Raw genomic sequence first — 17,554 nt, forward strand, 5'->3', positions numbered from 1 at the left:
AAACTTGCATGGTTGGACAGTACTGTCCTTCTCTTGTGCTAGGAAAAGGTTTCATGTGAAATACTGAAGATTCCTCTTTAAATCAAGGTCAGAGCAGTTCAGCTTTATCTGAAGAACTGAGTGATAAACAGGGCAGCACAGTGTATTTCTGAAGGTTTCTTCAGTCTGCAGCAACTCTTCCCTAAACTCACCCGTTTTATTGAAGTCTTTTGAGCCACTCAAGATCAATGAACAAGCAAAACTTTATTATTTAACCTGCAAATATTAACTCCAAGACTGCTTTTATATAGATGAAAAATATCTTTATTAGTTAGAAAAATTTAAGAAATCAAGATAAATATAGCAAAGTTACAGAAACAGATGTTTCTATGTGGGCCATAAGGTACAACAAGAATTCAGATCTCCTAGAAGGATCTAGTCTTGATGTCTCAAAACTAGAAGTTTTAAAGAACTTGAGAGTTTAAGCTAGTAAGGAAAGCCTCACCTTAACAACTGCATCCTAACAGAGAACAGGTCTTAAATTCAGAACTGAGACAAGAGGCAGTCAAAAAAACTACTCCAGCATTTGGAGAAATCTGCAATCTCAGCTGCTGCCCTCACCTCAGGCTCTCAAAAAGAAGTGTACTTTATGTGGTTCATCAAGGCCCTTTTCTTTACCACAGAGCCAGCAGGTAAACATTTTAGTAAAAAGAGGCTAAGAATAATGGGAATGCAGTGGCCCAAGAGGCTGACTGCCTGGTTTCTGAGGGTTATAGGTCAGGCTTTACCTGGACTTCAGAGCTAGTAAAGTTATAGTAAATTACATACTGGCCAATAGATAGTATTCCCCCAACTGCCCTATTAGACATACACAAAGCAGTACTACAGACTGCACCGAGATTCAATACATAAGGATTCTAAGATCAGATATTTTTGATGCACCTTTTACTACAGTTTTGATTTTTGTTCTGGCATATTTTTTTTCTAGCCCCTTAGAAAGCTGGCTTGTTAGGACCATTCAAACAGAGTGCTAATTATTGCTAGTTACAGTACCTTGTCTGTGGGAATGAGATGCTTTTTCACATTTACAGGGTACATTTGTCCAGTTAAATTTGACACAGCTGTGATACAGTGTATCTAGGAATATACAATACTGAAACTGGTGGATTTTGAGGTGCTAGAATACAGAAACAGTACATTTAATAACAGAAGAATATTTTTACAGCTTGATTTTAATTTTAAAGTGTTTCACTCTAGGAAGTTTTCTAACAAACAATCTAGACTCGTTTCATACATTTCAGACACTCAGCACTCTTAAGGATAGTATTTTACTTCAGCAAGTTCAGGCTTGCTCAAGGTACAAGCTAGGGTGGGATGTGATCCATGTAGTTTCCCACTCAGGCTTGAAACAAATTACCTTTGGAGAAACACCATATCAGAATATTAAGGAAGCTGAGGCAGCCTCATGCTCATTGTCAAGTATTTAGCATCCTTCTAGGACATACATTTAAAAGCTTTGTAAACTGTGTACCCTCCTCTGTTTCAGCAGGTCATGGAAACGAGATCCTTGTGTTAAAAGTAAAACTAACTTCACATGGAGCTTGTACTCTACTGCTCTTTATATCAGTGAATCCAAGAACAGGGTCCAGTATCAGAAGGTAGGAAATTTATCATGTTACAGACAATGTTTCTTACAAAAAGGTCAGATGGGAGATGTGAAGTCCAAGTTTCAGATATTGCAGAAGATACCCAAACACATGTAGTCTGTCACCTGGGACAAAGAAGTGTTTTCAGATGATCATCTCTTTGTCCACATTACATGACAGAACAGCTAGAATTCTCCGTTTGCTGCAGAAATAAAACATCAAGACATTAGGCTAATAAGCATATGTACAAACAGTATTAGTTGCTGGTTATCTACTTAATCCTCATCTAGGTGTGTGGGATTTTTAGTGTTTTGTAGTTTTAGTTACTTATCAATAAAGCAAAGCAGGTTTTCAAGAGAGGCAGTACCTTAACTATACCTAGATGGTTTGGGGGTGGTGGAAAAAGAAAACAAGCTTTTAGGAATTTGAGTCCATGCAATACATGAGCCTATGCGTTCCTTCATGAGAGGCTATCAAGCAAGTATCAGTACCTCAGTTCTGAAGCATCACAACTGGCATGCAGATTTACGCTACCCTAGTTCAGATGGTAAAAGCAGAAGCAAAAAAACATGGAAACCTGCCTGCCTTTAAAGCACAGCATGCTTTCCTTGCATCATTTTACTGCATGCAAAAAGCTAACTGTTTTTTACTAAGCTGTCATTATTTCAGTACTACCAATGTAGCAGAAGCATAAAATACTAATGACAAAAGTCTGATAGGAATCCAGCAGACAGGAATATCATTAACATTGGAGTGGGAGTATTAGAATTGATTCTTATCATCAGTGGCACACAACTGTATTGGAAAGGTGCTGGTAAAACAGATTAGAGGTGTAAGGAAAAAAATTACTTCTGCTTTCCATCATTGATTGCCAAACAAGCCATATTATTAGTAAATTCAAATAAAGAGCCTTTAAAAAAAAACCTTGAGGAGAGGCCCTAATCCAAACATGAAGAGAAGCTTGTATCATTAAGTCTTTATAAACCTAAAGCTTCCACTAGTGTTACTTGAACCATTTTGGTGTATGCTGTGCATTAATAGCCCAAAGGCCAGAACAGCACTATAGAACCTTTCTCAATAGCCTATTTAACAGGGTCTCACTCTCCTTCAGTGAGAGACTGAAAATATTACAAGAATGTGCATGTAAGTCAGGAGACTCTGATAAACATCCTTTAAGCCAGATGGCATTATAGCAATAGATATTTACCCAGCTTTTCTGTTTGAAAGAAGGACAAGGAAAGAACCAAGCAGCAGCTGCCTGTTCTTCGGTACATTTTCTTCAGAAAGACAGTATTAAGGTACTTTTAATTCAAGTTTTCAGACACGCATATTATGAAAATACCTAGGAAATGGTGGTGGGTTTAAGACCTGGTGCAGTAAGATGCAAGTCCTCCTTGTAACTGTGTAGGATCAGTTTTAGCAATAGCTGTGGTAGCTCAACATGCCGTGTCAGCAGGAGGCAGAGAATGAATTTTTAGCTAGGCATCCCCTTGCACTTCAGGCCTCGATGTCTGTACTAGCAAAGGGGACTTGGTTTGTTTCTTGCCTTGAAATAGCACCAACTCGAGAGTCAAGTAGAGTCCACAATTGTTCAGTTATGACCAATATAAAGACCTCATATTTGTTCTGTTTTAGGCTACTTTGGCAATTAAAGATACCAGACTACTAGCATATCAAAGTACACTAGGAGCATCCAATATGCAGAAGTTCAGACATGTACTATGGTCAGTCAGAAGCCATTTGGAGAGGCTAGGGAGGGTTTCACAGGGCATTACCACATGCAAGTTGTAGCCAAAGGGTTATAAGTATATTGAAGGCAAAACATTCTTATTCTATTTGACTACGTTAATTCCATTAGCATGACCTGCATCTGTGCTGAAGTTCTACTTGTAAAGTACTGAAGGGAGTATTTATGACTGAAGCAAGGCTGAGATACTTATTCTGCGCAGTAAAATAAGTATCTCAGCCTCGCATAAGAAAAAGCAGTTCCTGGAAACGAGCTGGAACAGAAATGCCTCAAACATGCTGGAATTTAAGAGGGACTTAGGCAATCAATAACACTAAGAACTCTGATTTCAGCCTTTTAATACTTCTGAATGGAAATGTTATGTTTCTTCAGTGTGAATTTAAGTTATCTTAAAAGCAAGTCAGGGACACTGTTTGGAGTGTCTGATAAGTCACTTTATCCCACAGAAATAAGATATTTCTAGTTACTGTTTGCATTCTGTTCTTGGAATAACAGCTTTTAAGTTTATAGTTTATTCATAGTCAGATGTTCAGATGGGACAGACATTAAAGCTAGTATTTTTCAGTGTGTCAGTAATAAGAGACCAAACAATTAATGCTACTATTTGATCATATTCAACCAGAGTAAGCAAAACATCTATTCCACTTCTGATGCAAAGCCATGCAAGCTACATCCTACATAAGAGACTGCAGGACTATTAATGAAGCAAGTTTTCTATGAGATGACAAGCATGATTCTCACCATCTCACCTGCTTAAGGATGCTGACAGGAACCACTATCATGAAACCAAACAACATTTCTTTTTTCTTCTTCTTTTGGTCTGACATCAAGAAAAATGACAAGAGTTGTAGGATATGGATAGTACTTGGGCAAGTATTTTCATACAATAATGAAAATAAATGGCCACTGCATGATTCTGTCAATAGCATGTATTTAAACTTCAGGCAGCTTACCTGAGATGAAGATTCCATTTCACTTCCAGTTACTTCTTCATAATCATCGCTTTCTTCTCCTCTGGGTATAAGCATTATTTTCCTCTCTGCAAGTTCCTAGAATACAGTTGAATTGCCACCAAGAACCCTCAAGAACTAAGCACATCAAACAAGTTCTGTATCAGGACAGTAGAAAATATTTACTGTCTCACTTACTTCACCATCTTCTGTGAAGAGTGTAACATCAATATTATCCCCAGCTCCCCAAGACTTCAGAGACTTCCAGACCAGATCACTAGGACCTGGGCTTACACCAGCAGCTGCACCCCAGATCTGCAAAAGATTTAGAGTGAGCTTCTGAAGAATCTTGTTTGTAGTTAGATTAGGATTCAGTCTAACATATACAACTCTGAAGTACTCCCAATACCAAAGATGTCCAGTAACAGAAACTAAACTACTGTGATCCCTGACAGGTTAGTTCTTTTCAGGACTACCAAGAATGGTGGTAATATTTTTTTAACTGAAGACTGTAAAACAGTTAGTGCAAAAAAGGCTGTTAACAGCTTCTCTACCTGATGTAGAGGTAGCCTTGTTTGGACATGCATACCATTTGAGTCACAGAGCCAAGCCATAGTTACAGACATACAGCAGCAATTTGTGTATACAAGATAGCCTCTAGCCTGGGGTCACTCACAGTTCTCTTGAGCAAGCTCATACAGCGTTTGGAGTGCAGAGTGTAGAATTAGGCTCTTTGATCACTATCTTAGTGTACTTAGAGTATCGTTTAGAACTAATATTTAGCTTAGTACCATAAACCATGAACTCAGTATTGCTGAGCTGTAGTGGACTAAAGGTTTCAGCAATGGTGAAAGTCTTTGCACAACTTGTACCACATTACAGGAGTATGGGGAACCCTAAGAATGAACTTGAATATATTGATTCTGTTCATAACAGCACATCCCAATCTGAGATGATCCAAGTTCAGTCCAAGATCTATCTTTAAGAAAATTTAATTGGCATTTCAGATAGAGTTGTTGCAAGGATTTTTCCCATCTCCCTCTCCACATAAAATAAGTATTTTTGTTCTTTAGGCACTTGCAGTATCAATTTAGTTTTCCTTATTCCATGAATCTCTATTGCCATCAAGCATAACAAGAACAGAGCTCCGAGTAAGTTTAACAAAACCGCTACCTACTGTAACTACTTGGCCCGCCTGAAGAGTGAACTGTGAAGGAAATTTGTATGTTACATCTGACACACTTCCAATATGCCTTCTTAACACACATCCATGTAGTGTTTGATCCTGTGGGACAAGAAATTTCTCTCAGCATTACAGACCAACACCATATCATACAAGTGCAAGGTTCTTTCCAGACTCAAGGGGCAGTTTTAGTCCCACTCCTGTAGTGTACAAGAATCTGATCAATTTTGAGGAAGCCTTCAGGTTTCTATTAAAGCCTCCCTATGATTTCTCCCAGTACTTTCTTAGGATTAATCTTAGTCCCACAAGTTTAGATACACATGTTCTTGCCTTCTGTTGAAGGCGGTTCATGATGCTCTTTCACCAGGTAGATTCTGATAAATGAAGTTGGTCATGCCCGTCTGCCAACTCCACTGTATATATAAACACATACACAGTGGCCTGTGAAGGTTTAAGGCATCTCAGGCTGAAGTGGCTGAGCTACCAGCCACAAGTTTTGAAGGTCTGAGGAATAATTCTAATAATTCTGGGTTTGCAGACTAAACTAGTCAAAGAATTATCTAATTGGTCAGATAAACACTCCACAGATTATATACTGTCAGCTCTATTCACCCTTTTAGCTGTTTTAAGCATTTATAAGTAATAAGAAGCTGTCATTATCCAATTTACTAAGCACCTTATTTAGTTTGAGGATAAGTAGTACTTCTGATAGTGCTAGGCTGAATCTGATGAGAAACAACTGAAGGTGTTAGATTTCTGCATCATAGAACCCAGTGTACCTCCCCGAAAAAGCACCTCCCAGACAGCCCTGTGAACAAAACACCTGCAGTACAAAAAAAACCAAACCAAAACAAAAAACCCACACAACTCAGTCTCTAGTCTTCTCTTGACAGCAGCCTAGTTAGCTTAGAAGTCCCCACTTTGTATTTACTTTGGCAGTACTCTTCCCTCATCTCTTCATCCTTCCCTATTGTCATCTCTCACTAAGCTACAACTCTGTTCACAAGCAGTCATACTTTGCAATGCAGGCCATGCAGACTTGAATGAGTAGAAGTACCTCATCAGAGTTGTTTTTAAGCCTGACAAATTTCCCATCTGCATCAATTTCTTCAATAGATACATTTCCAGAACATGAAGCATGCTGAACAATCTTAAATCCAGCACCATGACCTCTCTTTTTGGCTTCTTTCATTTTCCTTCTCTTCCCCTGCAGGAACCGTCGGCCTTGACTTGTTGATTGAGTTGCAGTGCTGTGTGAAGCTGGACTGGGTATCAGCTTCAGCCTAGAAGGGAGTCGGATAAATTCACTTGACTATCTGATGTGCTTACTTCTCACTCCTATCCTCCCACTATAGCCAAGCCTAACAGCTTCTTATATCCAAACTTTCCATGAAGTCTTGAATATAAGATTTTATTTTTACTGGCAAGGGTAGCTAAGAAGCTTGTTAAGTTTGGAATACAGCCCCAGCCCGAGAGTTCAGAGCAAGCTTCTGTCGATAAGAAAAGATTCAACTGCCATAAGTATTCCTTTAAAGTCTCTACAGACACAGTCTTTGGTGGAAGTAGTTTAAATTTTTGACCCTTCTTAGCATGTATTGAGTTCATGTTGTTCTCACCAGTGTCTGGATAGTTGGAAGTTGGTACAGTTTCCCAGTTTCATTCATGAAACTTGAGCACTGTCTTTGATATATCTCTATAGGATGTAGCACAAAGCTTTGAGAAAGTTTGATTCTAGAGAGGGATGTCTAATGGACCTTTGAACTTGATCAGTCAGGTTTATCAAGTTACTTCATCTTACTACACCATGTGGTAGATGTGGGATACAAGTACCATCTACAGAAGATTATGCTTCAAGAACTAGATTATGGCACTAATCATATACTTAATGTTTATTTTTTTGCCTCCACATTCTGAAGAATATACAGTTAATTAGTATAGAGATCTTGGATGAAGCAAGTCCTCATATGAGGATCTTGTCATAGCCTACCTCTGTTCCTCTCCCTCCAGCATCTTTCTGTAGGCACTTATTTCCAGATCTAGAGCCAGTTTCACATCTAAGAGATGCTCATATTCTTCCAACTGTTCTCGTGCCCGCTGCTGGGCTTGTACAATTTCGCTCTCTTTTTCAGCCATACGCCTTCGATGGACATCACGATCATAATCCAGCATCTCCTGTAGCTCCCTCACTCTGTTCTCCAAAGCAGCATTCTAAAATTAAGGGGAGGGAAAAATCAATTCAACCATAACTGAAGATTAGAGAGGAGAGGCCAATATTTTGAATTGTGTATCTAAATTAAAATAATTCTAAGGATGCACAAATAAAGACAGTACCTGGCTTTGATAATGATTAACTTGAGATGTCAGAGTATCGACTCTCAGCGTTGCTTCCATCAGCTCTTCCCGAGCAACTTTGGCGCATTCGCTACTTTTTACTGCGGATAGCTTGGCATTCTCCATCTACGGATAAGTCACTGTTAGTAATAAGTTGCTTATGACCACGTATTTTAAATAAGGAAGGAAACCCAAGTGATTTCCAGCTGTTACATCTGGAAATAGTTATGTTTTACTTTAGTGTGCAGATACCAATAAAGTCCAGGTCAGAAAGTTTTTCATTGCTTTTCGCAGAGGTTTACACATGTTTGACATCCATGTCAAAAAAAGTCAGCAGTAATCAGGTAGTGAAAGTTGCTGGACTAGGATATTTCAGTTACAGATGCACAAAGATTTTGTATAGATATGAAGTAAATAGATTATCCAGAAGAACAAGAGTGAATACGTTTAGAAGCTGCTTGTCAAAGCATGTGGCTATAGGATATTAGGTGTGCTTATCAAACTATTCCTCTTCCACAGAGGTTTATTACTAAGCAGTTCCTGCATCACTGTAAGCAGCACTGAGCTATTTCTAGAGCAATTCAATCTTGAGATGTTCCAAGAAAGGATAAAGTAGAGCTGTGCTACTGCAAGAGGCACTCACAGAATTTCCAGTGGAAACCTGGACAGAAGCATCCAAAGGAATTCACCAAGTTGGCACTAAGTTGGAGCATAGAGAAAGCCAGAAGAACCAGGAAGAAATGAACACACATACTAATTGAGAAAAGTAGCAGATCAAGTGATTTTGCACTGAATATTAAAGAAGGCTTAAGATACCAATACAGTACACTGCAACCAACCCAAAAACCCCTGGAATCTTACCTACCAAGAGTATAACCTAAAGTATTACTTTTGCCTGCATATCTGACTAATGCTGGGAAAGAGGCAACAGGCCAGTTACTGGAAGACAAACTGTCAAGCTACTTCCATAGCCACCCTTCTCCCCCTTATCCAGTACTAGCAACTGGAAAGGGACATTTGCACTCATACATTTAAAAGTGCACTTCTAGAATTTTAAGAATACCTTATTTCATGCATTTTAGTAAAACTACAATCAGTAGATCAAGTTTTATTCAATAATACCGAAATTGCTTAATACAAACATAGCACACCTTAGACCTGAATTTGTCAGACAAGCTCTCAGATTTGTCAGAAGTCTGACTTATGATCAGCTTTATTACATTAGCCATTCCTAATTGCTCCCCAAAGGGACAGCATTTATGCTTGAACCAGTTTTGTTTGGGACCAAGTGCTTGTAGAAGTTCCATTGTAAAATTTTACACCGCTTTGAAATTCCGTAACAACTTATGCCAAGAAGCTCTGCACTGAATGCAAGGGCTCCATTGGTCAGCCATTTATGCAAGTGTGACTTTAATCATATCAAGGTGCAAAGAACTTAAGCTTTGTTTTATGGGCATCTTTTTACAGACTCACTTTTGCACTGAACGTTCGCTCCAGCTCCTCTTTGTATCCTTGAATTTGTTCTTCATGTTGTGCTCTGAGCCCCCGCAGAACATCTGTGAGCTTACTCTCAAATTCTCTCTGATGGCCAGACTCCATTTCTGTTATCCTGCTCTCATGGACTCGTTTTGCCTCCTTGAGCTCCTAGGAGAAAAAATTTCTCAGACAATAAGCAAGCCAATACAGTTTGAGATTGGACTTACTGTACCAGCTTAGCAAGTCATTCAATATTGAAGCAGATTTATCACTGAGTGCATGGTAATTCATCTTTATTCAGATCATAGATATTCATCCATTAGGTAAGGTACTTCCACCTTCCTAGCTGTGCTGGGTTGTTTTGCTTTCTCACTGCCCACATTGCTTAAACTAATAAATACGGTAGTTTGTATTTCATTTTAAGACTAATTCATTGAACTAGGTTGATTTCTCTGCTTTTTTTTACTTAAACACATGCATACACACTTCAGTTTCTTTAAGCACTGTTACTTTACTTGTTTAATTTAAAAAGTAATAGTAGTTGGTTAGACAAATTGGAATTCTCTGTACTTAAACCACACACTTTGAGATTCCTTCCAGTCAGAAGGAAGCTGGTTTACATTTGCATGTTTTTAGTTCTAGGTACCAACTTCTCACACAAAGGTTGCCAGACACCTTTGATAAGTGTTAAGGAAGTAGGGATCATAAGTTGCATATTAAAGGAGACTTAACTTCTTTCATTATTTTAGGCTTCTAGGAAACATCTGGAATCATTTAACTTTAACTGTAATATATGCACTTCCAGTTACACAAAGTAGTATGTTGGGATTGTAGTTACCTTCAGAAGTGCAGCCTGAGAAAGGTCTCTCATATTCCAGATACCTATTGGTACTATGCCAGTTAACACAAGGTTGGTTACTTTCTTGAAGTCTTCCTAGTTAGGTGGATTTTATTGGCTGGTGGACTGTCATAGGTTGACTCAGATAGTTACCTTTTTAAGGATAAGCATATCTTAACATTGCTTTTAAGTGCATCCATGGATCATGGACACCTAAAAAAATACTTGTTAATAAGCTAAAACATACCTCTTCATGAAGACGCTTCTGGAATGTCATTTCTTCCTGCAAAGTTTTCACATTATTTTCCAGGTCCACTCTCCTCAACATTTCACTCTGGAGGTGCTTTTTGGTATCTCCCAGTGACAGCTCCATCTAGAATAGACAGAGTAATCAAAATTAAGAGGTCACTTTTCCAAACTAAGACAGTCAACTTATTACAATTCATTCAACTTCATTCCCACGGCAAAACACACTGCTTAAGTGAAGTTGGTTACTCTGTTTAAGTTATTTCAGTGGGATCCAGCATATTAGCAACAGAAAGAACCCTATTTAATTGTTATGTAGGCCACATTTCCCACAAGGCAAATACAGAGCAGCCCTTAATCCCACCAGCTAAGTCTGACTCCTCAAAGTAGACTTTTGATAAATCAATTGTACCATCTATATACATTCCTCCCCTTTACAACACTAAGTATTCCAAACTTTTAACTTCCAATATCATTTGTTTGATGCTTAACAAGTGAAATCTTCCAAATATAGCTTAACTATATTGACAAACTATTATACACTTCCAGTGTTGGTGTGTGCTGCTTTAATGATACGAGTTTGTTTTGTTTTGGTTTGTTTTTTTGTTTGTTTTGTTTTGTTTGGTTGTTTTCTTTTTTAAAGTTTTCATCCTAAAGATTTGAAATTAGCTTATTCAATGATCACATTAAAGCATGAAGATACAAAAGCTGTGGTCTTTGAAATGCATTGATAGAGTAGCAACTCAAGCAGAGTTTATTTTTTGTAGGCTCTTGTGCTACTAAGAAGTAGTCAGAACTGACTTATTCTGCCTAGATTTAAGCATAGTGAAGCAGGGTCCATCAAATGCTCCCTTTGCTGACAAGTTAGAGAATGCTACAGTGGCTACAGCAGTACAAAACATTTCAACTTACTTTGTCCTTAGAACAAGAAGCATTACATACTGTGGTCATAGAATAGAATTAAAGGTACCTACAACAGGTGAAAGCTTTAACAGACCAACTATCAGTAGCATTTGCTTCCAGCAAGACTGCAAAAATCTTTTTGTCCACTGGTCATTGCCATAGATAACAGTCTTTCCTTGCTTTTAAGTCTCAATAACTAGTTGGAGAAAAACAAGCAAGAGCTTCAGGAACAAAAGCAAAGTTGAAATTCCAGGAACAAGTCTTACAGTCGTTACTTCATCCCTTGATTCGTGTAGGTCTTTCTCCAAACTTTGCCTCTCAGTCAAAGCTGTTGCTAAGTCAGCTTCCTTCACGTTCAGCTGAGCATCAAGTTCTCTCACACGGGCCTGTACCAGGTTTAACTCAGCTTCTTTTTTCGAATTCCTACAAGTGAAAGTTTTATACACGTAAGTTGCAGCTGGTGAGGGAGAAAGTTTGTTTTTAATGTGTTTACCTTCACAGGGGTCTGTGACACAACTGAAACAGAAGAGAGGTTAGTTAACACCTGCGGCTGGAGCACAGGGTAGGCTGTAAAACTCACCAGACAGGCCCCCCAGACAAGTGCCATTTGTTTAACCAGAAAGATTTCTGACCCAGTTTCCAGCTGGTTTTGTGTGAACCCTACGCAGAAGCCAGCTATCGTCCACGGCATCACCCACCGGAGAGGGCAGGGATGGCACAGGCCACTATCTCCACCGGGAGAGAGACTAGTCACACCCAAAGCCACTTCACCAGACCGCAGTGACCTGCCACCACCGAACCAGCTGCTCACACGGACGCCTCCTTTCAGCAGCAAAGGCCGCCACCAGCCTCCCGGCAAGGCGGCTGCTGGCCACGGAGCGCGCGCTGCCGTGGGCCCGGGGCGCGCGCACCCCTCACCGCGCCGCGCGGGAGCAGCCACGGAAGCCCCGGGGCGGCCCCGCAGCGCCCCCAGGCGGCCAGGCTGGCTGCGAGCGGCTCGAGGCGCGTTTTCCTGAGGCGGGGGGGCCGGGGCCGGTCACACACCGGGGCAAAGCGCCCGCTCCTCTGCGGACAGGCAGAACGCAGCTCCGGCTGCCAGGGGTGTCGTGCCTCCTCCTCCTCCTCGTCCCCTCCCGGGACACTCCTGCCCACAGCACAGGAGGAGTTCTGTCCCCAGGAGGCCACCAGCCTAGCCCTGGCGGGCAGGCCTTGCCAGCCCCACATCCCCAGCTGGGGCTTTGCCTCCTACAGCCCCTGCCACAGGGCACTGAGCTCCCACAGCAACCACCCTTCCCTCACAGCACCCTCGCAAGGGACTTTTCTCCCTCAGGAAGGGTCACACGCTCTTCCCTCCTTCACACCATGGTGGAGTTCTGAAGGCAAAGCTTTCTTCACCTCAGAAGAGGGCTACATCCTCACGCAGATACCCAGCTACAGAGCCCTCAGGTACCAACTGACTGGCCAACATGGCTGTTTAAGTTGCCAGTTTTTTTAAGTTGCAGGTTTTACTTGGCACCACAGTAGAGAAGTGCTGGGCCCACAGCAAATTGCTGTCAGAGAAAGGAGTGATAATTTTCCAGACTGCTCTAACTTCTAAAATCCTGACCACTATCTGGAGTCTGACTTCCTGCTCAAAACTCAGATTTGAGATTGCAAAGAGGAAATAGTTCAATTTATTTTAGCCACTTGGCAGAACGGGTTTTGCCAAGTTGTGATAATTCATATATAATGAGTTTTTCAGTTGATAACTGAGCAGACAAATTGGAGAGAGTCCAAAGCCATCCTGCAGGAGTGATCGGCTCTAGAAAGCTTCTACTGCAAGGAAAGATTGGAAAAAAGTAAGAGTTGTTTAGTCTAGAGAAGAGAAAAGTGACAGGAGACATAACAGTCTTTACATACACGAAAGACTGCTGCATGAAGGAAGGGAATCTGTTTCCCATGCCTGTTGTGGAAAAGGCAGGAAGTAGCAGGTTTATATTGCAGGGAGGAATATTTGGGTTAGATGTGAGGGAAAGGAAACTCACAGTAGTTCAACACTGAAGCATATTGCCTGGGGGGGAGTATTCTGGAATCTCCATAATCTGGAATTTAAAAAACAGTTAGGCAAACATCTGCTGGAAGGTATGCAGGTACTATTGGTTCCAACACAGGCCTGGGGCATGTGGCTACATCAAGGTCTTGCTCAAGGCCTTTTCTAGCCCTGCTATTCAGAGACATTTGTTGTGTCCTCCTACTTCATGGCCATGAAGCAAAACCAAATATTTTGCTAGCAGAAGTTATTTATTCTTTACTCAAACTCTGGGAAAAAAAAAAATAACTCTACTGGGGCAACAATGAAAAACAAGCTAGTGTTGTGGTTTTTTTTTAGTATTTACAGGTTTCTCTCTTTTCTAGGTATTAATTAGCCACCTTCCTTTTGGGATCTCTGCTACCACTTACTGTGAGTACTAGTTATTATATTAGCAAGTACATCAATAACACTACTTAATGATAATATTGACTGTTTCATCCTACAAGAATATAAATTTCATTCTGCAATCAAAGTGTGTGCCACACTGAAATTCCATTAGTATCTGTGTTTTAATGGTCCACTTCCCTGATGCAGACCTCTGACAGGCAGGTTCAGGTTTCCTGTATTCTTTCCTGACAAGTATTATTCTCAGAGAATCCTGAAGTGAGTCATTTCATCTTTAAGAACAGTAATTTAACAAGTCTGGCTTTGACAAGAGCATTTACTATCTTTTTAAACCCAGTTTGGAGTTCAGAACACCACTTTACATTATTATGCAGCAAGCAGTGACAGTTACAGTACTCTATAGCCAACCATTCCAGAACTAAGCATAGCTTATTGACTATCAACTGCAAGCAATAACTTTGAGGCACTGCGAGTCACATTCCTTGTATATTAGGGTGTCACATATGCTTGACCTGGAGAATTTAAATAATTTCACCAAAAGAGTTCAGGTGTGTTTAAAACATACTCCAGTTTGTCAAGACTAGAGAACATTAACAGCACTTGCAGAATTCATTCTTACAGCCTCACCTTGCTACACTGCATGTGTCAGGTTCAGTAGCAAAATGCACATCTATACTCACAGGTGCAGAAAGAAACTGGTCTTATCTTTCCCTGCTGTGCTACTGTAGTTGTTTTGACCTTCCACAGGCTCTGAATTGAACCAACTGATATGCTTATCCACAACTCCTCCTCCCCAAACGTCTTTGGCCTACTTCCAACTACCACTGTTTAAGTAGTAACAAAAAAGCTGAAATGTAAGGACACTTCATTGTTGCTGAAGCTTTAAGTCTCTTTACCAGTGATTAATAAGAGCCAATGGTTAATGCTGTTGGGAAATTATCTGGTGACATTCCATCGTATACGAGTTCCAGGTTATTTAAAGGGTGTATATATAAAGGGCACGATACCCTCAAAGCAGTTTGTTCCAAGTCATCCGAGACATTTGCAGTTAGGCAGCCCAGATACAAACCACTCATTAATATTAGGATTTCAGTCTAGTCCTTTCATAAAGGAGTATGTACTATGTATTGTTTCCCATGGGCTGTAATGTTAACCACTTCTAAGACTTAGTTACTTTAAAGAAAAAAAAAAAAAAAAAAAATCAGTCCAGAGGACTGCATACCTGCCAAGCCTAAAGCTTTATAAACAAAGCCACAGAGTTATACAAACACAGAGAGCAGCAGCAAAGTTTTAGAACTGGCATTACCCCTCTCCTCACTGTCCACTCAAGGGGTTGGTTAGATTTATGAAACAGATCTATGAGCCAAAACCCAGCATGAATGAGACAAGCCCAAGAACTTCTAAGCAGCTGAAAACAGAAGCTTAGAGTAAAAACACATTTTATTCCCAAGCAGAACAGCTACTTAAGCCCTACTGAGCCTATGAGGGGCCAGTATTTGCTCCATACAAGTGTTAAAAGAAAAATCTGGTGCCGAAAGTTGCTATAATACAAGTTTATAACAAGAGTTAGAAGGCCCATGGACACCCAAATTATTGCAAGTTTGTAATTGATTTAGCAGTACAATGGGGCATTAGAGTAACCAGCAATACTAGTGCTCTGTATATATCCATAAAGGCAGCTTGTTGGGATTGAACACTTGTTCACTCCCATTTACTACCCACCTTCTTCCCTCCTTCAAGAGGATTTGATTGCACTTACATTGGGCCACTCCTTTGTCCCAGGCTTGGTGAGACTAGACAAGATGATGATTCCAGGCTCAGGGTACATGGCTTGCAAGAAAGTCAAGCCTGAAACAGCAGGCAGTTCATCCCAGTAGCAATATAAATAAAGACCTAAAAACCACTAGGATAATTTCTGTGCATAGCAGCCTAGACCAGGTAAGCTATACTGCTTACAGGACTACTTTTTCTGTGCATTCACCTCTCAGCAGCATCTGAGCTAAAAAGCCCAGAAAAGATGTGAGCTGACTTCATACAGAGATTCGTTCCCCTACCCCCACAACTTTCTAGATGCTTTCCAGCACAGCAGCTTCTTGAGTGTTTCTAAACACAGGTATGCTGCCAAACCCAGTCAGCTATGCATTCATGCAATGCTATGCCCATAAGGCCACCCAACACCCCAAGTTCTGGGGGAGCCCCGTGCCCATCACAGAGAGGCACTGGAGCAGCCCAGCAGCACTACAGCAGGAGGCCCTCAGTAGCGTCCTACAGCACACCTTAGGATTTCTCCTAACCCAAGACACCCCAACCTCACAGGGCCATGCCTTTGGGGTGTCACCACTGCCGTGACCCAGACACCCTACAGCACTGAGTACTCCCTCCCCAACACACAGCCGCTGGCAAGCAACATCCCCTTCCCCTGTCGGAGCCCCACAGAGGAGGCGGCCGCAGGGCGGTTCCCAGCAGGGCGGCCTGCCCGGGGCCAGGCAGGTGCGGCGGGAGGGCCGGGGCACCGACCTGCTGTGCAGCTGCCGGTACTCCTCTCTCATCCTGCCCAGCTCCACCTGCAGCGTGGCCCGCTCCATAGCAATGTCGTCCAGCACCCGGCGGGCATCAGCCAGCTCCTCCTCGTAGCGGAGCCGCAGGCTGCCCACCTCCTGCTCGCTGCTCCTCTCCTGCTCGGCCAGCAGCTGCTGCAGCGCCGACTTCTCATCCTCCAGTTCCTGCACCCGCACAATGTAGGCGGCCAGGCGGTCGTTGAGATGCTGCAGCTCCTCCTTCTCCTGCAACCGGCTCAGCCGCGTCGGGGTCAGCGGCGAGGCGGCAGCGACATTGCTGTGGGAGCGGCTCCCGCTCGCCGGCGTGGAGGAGAGAAACATGGCCATGGCAGCCTCGGCTCCGGGCCCGGGCCCCGCCGCTGGGACCGCCCCGCGTAAGACGCCCAGTGCCCGCCGCCGCCCGCGTATAAATAGCGGGCAGCTGCGGCTGGGGCCTGCCGGCGGGGTGCGTGGCTTAAAGGGCTACGGCTGCTCCCCCGCTCCCGGTAGAAAATACACGGGTTTCTTTCCTTTTTTTCCGCTTTATTTTTTGCGTATGCCTTGCTGCATCTTATCAGTCCAATGGTGCTGCCCGGAGAGGGCGGGGAAGGAGCTGTCAGGAAAAGCCTACGGCAGCCCGGCGCTTTTACAAACCGGTGCAAGGGATCGGGGTGAAAAAAAATAAATTCCCAGATTTAGGAAGATGCATGACAGCCGCAGTGATGCTCACACTCCAGCATGCTGCCGTGTCAGTGCTCTGCCTGTTCTGTTTTTTTTCAATTTGTTCAGCTGATAAAAACAAGCTAGTCCCTGCTCTGTTTTATTTTGTTGCTTGTTTGTGGGCGTTTTTAGCTCTTAGGTTAGGCTGTGGTGGCTGTCAGCCATCCTAGTGCTATAGTGTTTAAGGTGAAAACTGATGTTGTGTGAGCAGAGGGAAGAAAGGAGGATGAAAGGGAATCTGCATCGAGACAAATGTGTGAAGCAGCCTGCAAAGCCTTACAATAATTACATTTTATACAAATCATTGTTCAGTAAGTTGCTTCAGCACTTCTTTAGCAATGACGTGTACTGTGATAGCTGTCCGTTTTCTCCAGTAGCTAATTAATTTACCCTGCAGATGTTGTACAGTTCTTATTCTGTATAAGCATAAAAATCTCTGAACGTTAATATAACTGTTAATTATGGTGTTTGTTACAACAGTTACAAGAAACTTTACTTAAGAGCTTCACTTAGGTCAATATTATTTCCTACACAAAAAAAATAGCCTTGATATCCTCTTAGAGTTCTTTAAATGTAAAGACA

At 41.8% G+C, this 17,554-nt stretch overlaps 1 protein-coding gene across 2 annotated transcripts; it reads right to left on the reverse strand.

The window, feature by feature from the left end:
- Nucleotides 1-375: 375 nt before the first annotated feature.
- On the reverse strand, nt 376-16,601 carry LOC137668566 (lamin-B3-like). 2 transcript variants are annotated; one of them, XM_068410187.1, is made up of 12 exons: nt 16,233-16,601; nt 11,566-11,722; nt 10,398-10,523; nt 9,310-9,480; nt 7,837-7,962; nt 7,493-7,713; nt 6,563-6,788; nt 5,500-5,607; nt 4,521-4,637; nt 4,326-4,421; nt 4,122-4,192; nt 376-1,827 (listed from the first exon to the last, which is right to left on the reverse strand). In XM_068410187.1, the coding sequence occupies exons 1-11, from the start codon at nt 16,598-16,600 to the stop codon at nt 4,151-4,153; spliced, it is 1,758 nt and encodes a 585-aa protein (XP_068266288.1). In that variant the 5' UTR covers nt 16,601; the 3' UTR covers nt 376-1,827; nt 4,122-4,150. The 2 variants fall into 2 exon arrangements, with proteins under 2 accessions (XP_068266288.1, XP_068266289.1); XM_068410188.1 differs by having other exon boundaries at nt 16,370-16,523.
- Between the last annotated feature and the right edge of the window lie 953 nt (nt 16,602-17,554).

Source organism: Nyctibius grandis, chromosome 11, assembly GCF_013368605.1.
Source record: "Nyctibius grandis isolate bNycGra1 chromosome 11, bNycGra1.pri, whole genome shotgun sequence".
Taxonomy (NCBI): Eukaryota; Metazoa; Chordata; class Aves; order Nyctibiiformes; family Nyctibiidae; genus Nyctibius; species Nyctibius grandis.